Source organism: Pyrus communis, chromosome 16 (genome assembly GCF_963583255.1).
Source record: "Pyrus communis chromosome 16, drPyrComm1.1, whole genome shotgun sequence".
Lineage (NCBI taxonomy): Eukaryota > Viridiplantae > Streptophyta > Magnoliopsida > Rosales > Rosaceae > Pyrus > Pyrus communis.
In genome coordinates, this window is record NC_084818.1 from 1,448,383 (window position 1) to 1,457,025 (window position 8,643).

The 8,643-nt window shown below is 37.5% G+C and overlaps 1 protein-coding gene across 1 annotated transcript; it reads left to right on the forward strand.

Annotated features, from left to right (window-relative positions):
* The first annotated feature begins 875 nt into the window (after nucleotides 1–875).
* On the forward strand, nucleotides 876–4,810 carry LOC137720872 (uncharacterized). Its single transcript, XM_068459983.1, has 2 exons — nucleotides 876–1,015; nucleotides 1,979–4,810. The coding sequence occupies exon 2, from the start codon at nucleotides 2,118–2,120 to the stop codon at nucleotides 4,500–4,502; it is 2,385 nt and encodes a 794-aa protein (XP_068316084.1). The 5' UTR covers nucleotides 876–1,015; nucleotides 1,979–2,117; the 3' UTR covers nucleotides 4,503–4,810.
* The last annotated feature ends 3,833 nt before the right edge of the window (nucleotides 4,811–8,643 follow it).

Consider the following 8,643-nt stretch of genomic DNA (forward strand, 5'->3'; position numbering starts at 1 on the left):
TGTTTCATTTGACCTAGTTGTGGTTTTCACCTTCATTTTCTAGTTACAATTATTTTGACAAACAATAATAATATTCTACATTAAATTTATTTAAATTACAGAAGAGAGATATGACCTTAGAACTTTAGATGCAAAAATGAATACTCTTAACTAATTGAATTACAGAGTATTTACCAAATGAAATTTGGTTTACAGTTGGAAGAGTGCATACTAACCTACGCTTGAAATTATAATACGACTAAATGTTAATGTTTTATTGATATTTAATTATCTTATTTCTTAAAAATGTAATATATATATATATATATATATATATATATATATAAAATGTAATTTAATCATTTAAAATTTGAGAATGTTTGCAATGTAACACTTATCCACATTATTGGCAAGAGTTGGTCTTTTTCTTGCCAACCCAATTGCATATAAAATTTGTGTGTACCATATGTTGAAAAAACAAATTAAAGAACTAAAGAAATATGGTAGTTGCATATTTTCTTAATTAAACTAAATTTCCACCCACTAAACGGAACACAGTTGTAGTACCTTTGTTAAAAGTTAATATGCGTGTTGAGAATCGAACTCAAGACCTATTTCGATTATAATTTTAGTTCTTCCATTTGGCGTAACGGTTCTCTTACATTTAGAATGTATGGCGTCCATCTAGCGTAAACCTTACGCCGACTTAACCCTAGTTAGTCTTCCATTTAGCGTAACGGTTCTTTTACATCTAGAATATGCGGCGTCTATCTAGCGTAAATCTTACGCCGAGGTTAAAACTTAACCCTAGTTAGTCTTCTTGGGTTAAATCAAACCACTATATAATCTAAACAATACTAGAGCCTAGATGCACCAAAACGCATTCCTACTTTTTCCCTAAAAATTTTCAATTTTTAAATCTGCAATTAAGAAATTTCTCTAGGGGCTAATGGGTCAGTGTCAGTGTACCTGGCGTTGATGGTCGTCTCAGATTCTAACTCCTTCAAGTCAGACTCGTCCTCTTCCTTCTTTGTGGGTAATCACTTTTTCTTGTCAATTTTCGTTTTTGCTTAAGCGCTTTTCTGGTTTTGTTCAATTTTGTCAATTGGCACAGAGCTAGGGTTTGTAAGACTTTCCGAAATTTTGAAAGTGCTAAATTTCAGACCTTTCCCACCCAAAATATTGGTTTATATCAGAAGTTCGGGCGGTGTTACTGAAACCCTAAAAGCTCTGTTTCTGTGAACCCACACAGAAATCTTGTAAGCTTTGAGTGTTCTGATTTGGTAAATTCTGATCATTATTTTGTTGGGGACTTTTTCCTCCAAGTGGGTTTTGGGGATATTTTGAAGGGTTTTTTTTTTTTTTTTTTTTTTTTTTCTCTCGAAAAGTTGGCTTTTTTATTTGTTGCATTTTGTTCATAATGTGACATGTTGTATGCATTTAGTGAAGCTTCATTAAGGTAATTTCTTGTAATAATGTGCAATGGAGCTCCATATATGGCTTCATCAATTGGTTAGATCTGTTGGAAATTGTAGTGGAATTGTTGTGTTGGGGAGTTCTGTTGGTGTAGTTCCAAGTGTTTGATGAAAACGCATGCCTAGGCTTTGTAATGAAGCGGAATCCTTTCGTCCTTGAACGGGAAAGTCCGTGGTTCAAGTCGAAAGGGAGAGATTAAGAATGCATTGCTAATTTGCCACAGCATCTATGAGATTTGAAGTTAATTTAGTACATTATCTGTTTTTGTCAATAAAAGTGATACTTGTTTCTATTCAATGTGATGGGATTTCTTATTTTCTAGATTTATAGCAAAGACTTGGTTTTGCCCGGTGTCGGTGGGGGAGGGTTTTAAACGCAGTATTCAAACAACGTTTGTTTCGATATGAATTTTTTTGTTTCTGCATCCGACTTTAAGTTTTTAGCATAATTGTATTGGGTATTATTTTTCTATTTAACAAGTTACACAATCTGATGCGATTTGTTTAATATCTCATTGGATCAGGTATTAAACTTCTGTAGTCATGATCATCTTCTGGGAAAGAAAAATGGCCAATTGTTGTAGAATCTAATACTTTTTCTCATATTATGCTTACTCCTCTAGTTAAGTAAAGAGGAAGTGTACTGAGACTCTCAAGGAAACTATGGAGTGTAATAAAGATGATGCGGTCAAGGCTAAGGAACTTGCTGAGAAGAAGTTTGCAGAAAAAAATTATGCTAGTGCTAAGAAGTTTGTTTTGAAGGCTCTGAATTTGTATCCCGAGCTTGAGGGTCTCTCCCAAATGTTGACTATACTTGATGTTTACATCTCTTCGGAGAATAAAATTAATGGGGAAGCGGATTGGTATGGAGTACTTAGTGTTACTCCATATACTGATGATGAGACGATTAAGAAACAGTATAGAAAGTTGGCTTTCATGCTTCATCCTGATAAAAACAAGTCTTTTGGTGCAGAAGGCGCATTTAAATTGGTTTCAGAGGCCTGGAGTTTGTTATCAGACAAGGCCAAGAGGGTAGCATATAACCACAGGAGGAATGTACAAGGGTTTCAACAGGAAGCAGCGTCCAGTACTGGGGGTCCGTCAGTGCAACCTAGTGCAAGCACCTTTCAAAATTCTATGAATAGTGTCAGGAAGACTGTAAAAACGTCTCAACAGGAAGCTGCACACTGTAGTGGAGGTCCATCAACGCAACCTAGTGCAAGTACTTTTCAGAATGTTATGAATGCGAAGACCCAGCAACCTAGTGCAACTACCTTTCATAATGTTACGAATGCGAGGACTAAGCAACCTAGTGCATCTACCTTTCAGAATGTTATGAATGCAAGGACCCAGCATGGTCCCACCCTGATACCTTCGTGTGCAAAAGCTGCTACTTTTTGGACTGTTTGCAACCATTGCAAAACTCATTATCAGTATGTCAGGATGTATCTTCGTCATCTTCTTGTCTGCCCTAATTGTAGGAATACTTTCTTGGCTGTAGAACGGGCTCCACCTGCGGAGCTTTTCAAGGCGTCCAAAAGCTCTTCTTCCCAGCAGCATCAGAATTCAAGACAACATGCTGCTGGAGGTAACTCAAATAGTTCTGGAAGACACTGCGCTGCAACTCAAAATGTGGGAGCTGGGGGGTCTTTGGGTCCTAATTCAAACAACACAAACTTAAACCAGGGCTCTAACTCCAAAATGACTAGTATCAGTAGCACAGTTGCATCGGGTCATGTTGCTGTGGACGGGGGTCAGCAGACAAGTGAGAATGTAAAGAGAGATGCAGAGCAGAGACAGTCAATTGCTGAATGGGAAAGGAGTCAAAATTTGAATGGAAATCCTTCATTGAAAAAGAGAAGGATGGATGATCCTCATTTGAACGGCTATGATAAAAACAAGGCGAATCAAATGTCCATGGGAAATGGTGGAGCCGACTTGGGAGCTATATCTGAGTTGAGTAAAGGTAATGCTGGAACGAAAAGAATTTATGGTTTCTCTAGTACATACGATAGGCCTAAGGTCCTCAGAGAGGTTCCATATCCGGTAATAAAAAAAGCTCTGGTTGAGATGGCTCTAACTTCAATTCGCAATTTTCTTGAGCGGAGCTCAGCAACTGAAGCAAAGCAGGCAAACAAAGAGCAAGAAACTGTGAAAGTAAATAAGAAACAGAAGAGTGTGGGAAATGTTGACGCAAGTACAAACAGTGGTCCAAATGTAGAGGATAAGTCACCAATGCCGATCAATGTTCCAGATCCCGATTTTCATAATTTTGACATGGATCGAACTGAAAGATCCTTTAGAGAGGACCAAGTTTGGGCTGCATATGACGATGATGGTATGCCTCGTTATTATGCTCGAATTCAGAAAGTGATCTCCTTGAGGCCGTTTAAGATGCGGATCAGTTGGCTTAACTCGAGAAGCAACAATGAATTGGGTCCGCTGAACTGGGTAGGTTCTGGTTTTGCTAAAACCTGTGGGGATTTCTGGCCTGGCAAATATGAAAGTACTGGTACTTTAAATTCTTTCTCAAGCAAGGTTAATTGGACAAAAGGCAAGCGAGGGGTGATTCGTGTATTTCCTACAAAGGGGGAAATCTGGGCTCTATATAGGAACTGGTCCCCTGATTGGAATCAGCATACACCAGATGCAGTAATCAACAAATATGACATGGTGGAACTACTCGATGACTATACTGAGGAACACGGTGTGTCTGTCACTCCTCTATCTAAGGTTGCTGGTTTTAAAACAGTGTTCCGTAAGCACACAGACCCCAAGGAAGTGAAGAGGATTCCTAAAGAGGAGATGTTCCGTTTCTCGCATCAGGTCCCTAGTCACTTGCTTACTGGCGAAGAAGCTTATAATGCCCCAATAGGTTGTTGGGAATTGGATCCAGCAGCTCTCCCTTCGGAACTTTATCAAGTTATAACAGAAGCTCATGATGCACCAATGAAACAGAATGATGTTAAAACAGATGAAGAAATTCCAAAACCTCTACCAATGATGACCGACGACAGTGGTACATGCCAAGTTGGCCAAGGAAACTGAAGCTGTAAGCGCAGCACCCGTAGATTATGGACATTGCTAGAAGATAATACCAGTCGTCTGGATAGGTTTGGCCATTTTTGTTTATGCTAACCCTTTTTGTTTTTGCTATGACCCGTTGCAAATGTACATGCTGCTGCAGTATTTTGCAGCAATTGGTTAGCTGGCGGTGGTGATACCATCTTTTTTTTTTTTTTGCATTTTGTGGGAAATGAAAGGTCAGATGGTCATTGGTTTTAGGAAAGTTGAAAACTTTTGTATACTCATGCCTGATCTCTCTGAAGATCAGTTTTATAATTGTAGTTTGGAAAATGAAGGTTATTTTGCATCTTTCAGTGGACTAGTTACTGCATTAATATCTGCTTTTTCATCTGTGAACAATGATTTGGCACACAGATACATCTTCTGTGTAGCGCTGGGCATTCTTGCCCAAAAACCGAGAAATCGGCTGGACCGACATGGCTTTCCGGTTGCCTCTGCCGGTTTTGTTGGTTTGGCGATCGGTTCCTCTCACACGGTTGGGTTATCGAACTGTGCCCATCCCTTATCTGTAGTGGCTGAGCAGGTTTGGAATGGGCATCCTGGAAATCTTTTAGACTCAGATACGGGCCCACGCGCACAGTGCACAGTGCACATTTTTTCTGTTAAAAGCCCAATGCGTTTTTGTCATTGCACGTTTATGCGTACTTTTCGGCTTTAGAGTAAATAAAAGGAATTTTGACGAAAAACTTTCGGTACTGTTCATTTTAACGAAAAATTATATTTTTACATTAAAAAGTCAATCATAGTACTATTCATTTTACCCTCTATTTTGTCCTTAACGTTAAAACTCAAAGTTTTAAAGCTATTTTCATTAGTTTTCCTTTAAATAAACCAAAAGAAAAATCAATTGATGAACAGTAAACAAAGGCGTGTAGAAGCAGAAAGAGATTGCAGAGATTGCGGAAATCATATTCCTTCCGGAATCCTGATAAAGTGGGATGTTTTTGTTTTGGCATCAGGAGATAAAGTAAACTGCTAAGTAGCAAAGGACACGTACAATAATAGAAGTTCAATGCTCTACTTGTCAAAGAAAAGGAAAGGAAAAATTAATCATCACATATATTTTGACACTATGTACGTTTTGACTGAACGCAAACATCTCCTGCTGTCGAATGTGTGCGACTGTGTCTACACATATGGTCTAAAATATTATTGGATTCATCGGGAATTATCAATATTTTTCACCAACGATTACGTATTTGTAAAGATTCAATATGTACCTTTACTGTCACAACAAAGTTACAGCTTATATCGGCATAAGGAGTTAATCACAATTAGCTGTATTCTCGTCATCCATAGCATCATTCTCGTCATCTATATCAGTCGAATCCAAGATTTCATTCAATTAAAGGAGAAAAATACCACTAATCAAACGCTGGTTAGTCGGATTTAAAAAAGAGTTTAATTAGAGATTTTGTCCGTGTGTAAGAACTCGGGAAGGAGACTTTGAATACTGGCGTGTCTTCGTGTAAGAGTTACATTACATACAGTCATCCATGCAACAATGCAAAGAAGTTTTACATTGCCTTGCATGAGACGGAGAATCTTCTATTTATATTATATAATTGATATATATATATATATATATATATATATATATATATATATATATTATAAATAAGGAGGACGACCAATATATGAATAATATATGAACATCTGTGTCAATTTTCATCGTCAAGTCATGTGGGTCGAAGACCATGCAAATGCTCGCAGCTCCAGAAAATTCCAAATTCTAAGGAAGGTTCGCACGAAAACTCCACCGTGCATGTCGAACCGTAATCATATACAATCTAAATTTATATGGTTCACATTCAAGGAACTTGCTTATTCTTGTCAAGAAACAATTGAACAACTAAAAGCTAGAGGCATTGAGCAAATTACTCATGCCTGTTCTCTCTGACGATCAGTTTTATAACTGTAAGGTTGTTTGGCATCATGGGTTTTAACTTTATTTACATCTTTCAGTTGACTAGTTACTGCAGTAATATTTGCCTTTTCATCTGTGAACCTTGATTTGGCACACAGATACATCTTCTCTGTAGCGCTGGGTATTCTTACCCAAAAACCACGAAATCGGCTGAACCGACATGGCTTTCCGGTTGCCTCTGCCGGTTTTGTTCGTTTGGCAACCAGTTCTTCTCACACGGTTGGGTTATCGAATCGTGCCCATCCCTTATCTGTTGTGACTTGGCAGGTTTGGAATGTGCGTCCTGGAAATCTTTGACTCAAATGCAAGCCCACGCGCACACTGCACATTTTTTTCTGTTAAAAACCCAATGAGCTTTATCTCATTGCACATTTATGCATATTTTTCGTCTTATATCAAATAAATCAAAATCAAAATTAATTGACAAAAATAAACAAAGGCGTGTAGAAGCTGCAGAAAGATTGCGGAAATCATCTTCCTGAATCCTGACAAAGTGGGATATATTTGTTCTGGTATCAGGAGTCATCAAGTAAAGTGCTAAGCAGCAAAGGACACGTACCAAAATAGTTCAATGCTCTACTTGTCAATGAAAAAGAAAGGAAAAAAAATAATCACATATAATTGACACCATGTACATTTTGACTGAACACGAACATTTGCATCTGCTCTCGAATGTGTGTGACTGTGTGTCTACGAACATGGTCTAAAATATTATTGGATTCATCGGAGATTATCAATATTTTCACCCATGATTACGTATTTGTAAAGATTTCACAATGTATTATGACACGACAACATTAGAAATTATATCCACGTAAGGCAGTAATCACAATTAGGTATAGAATTCATCTCTTGTATCATTCTCGTCATTCATGTTAGTCGATTTTGAGACTTCAAACAACAACAACAAAATCTTATCTCACTAAGTTGGATCGGCTGGATGAATTCTAAAACTGTGCTCGATTTTGCGCCAAGTATTTCATTTGTATGGATTACATAAATAATATGCATACACAAGCATGCATACGATGACAAAACAAGAGGGAAATAGGATTACACAGACCATGCCTCTGTGCAGCAAACAAGTACAACATGCATTCATGCAATATAAGTTTTTACGTGAAACTTACTTAAAAAGCCATTACAGAACTAGGTCATCTTCTACTTTCAGTACTTCAAAATATATCTCTGCTGTGAATAGGGTTTAGCGTATTTTGATAGAGTGGGGGTTATGGAAGCAAGGACATAACCATAGTATTTATACCATTAGGATTTTCATCACAGCCGGCCTAGTATTGGTTGTGAAAACCAAACCCTATCACTTGAGTGTTTAAGTCCCACCATGATTCTATATCTTCATAGTGAAATCTATCCGATTTCTTTAAGGTCAATTGCAAAGGATAAGACTCCATAATCCTTATTTCATTAGGACTATCAAATCACTTAAGTTGTTAACAACCCAATAGACAAGTGGCCTACAACATAAGTAATCCAATACATCATTCATTGTCATTCACAACCTTACATCATTAGTTCTTAGTACTCCATGTTTTTTCTTATAGTCTCTTTCCAAGTCTTCCTAAGTTCATCTACCCTTTTTGTCCTAAGCCTCAATCTCATAATCACATCTTCTAACTTGAGCATCTATAGGTCTTTAGTTGACATGTCCAAACCACCTTAACCGATTTTCTCTTATCTTATCTTATCTTAAATCGCAGTCACTTCTATTTTACCTCAGATATCATCGTTATTAATCATATCCTTTTTTGTGCACCCACACATCCAAGCCCCAACTAAAAAGAGACAAATACCACTAAATTAAAGGCTAATTAGTCGGATATTTAGAAAATAGTTAATTAGTGATTTTGTCTTTGTCTGTCTTCGTGTGTAAGGATTCAGGAAGGAGACTTTGACTCTCAATACTGCGTGTATTCGCGTAAGAGTTGCATTACATACAGTCATCCATGCAACGATGCAAATAAGCTTTGCATTGCCTTGCATGAGACGGAGAATCTTATATGTGTGAGACGGAGAATCTTATATGTGTGAGACGGAGAATCTTATATGTGTGTACACACACACACACACATACATATACATACAAGGAGGACGACCAATATATGAATAATTTATGAACATCTGGGTTGATTTTCATCGTCAAGTCATGTGGGTCGA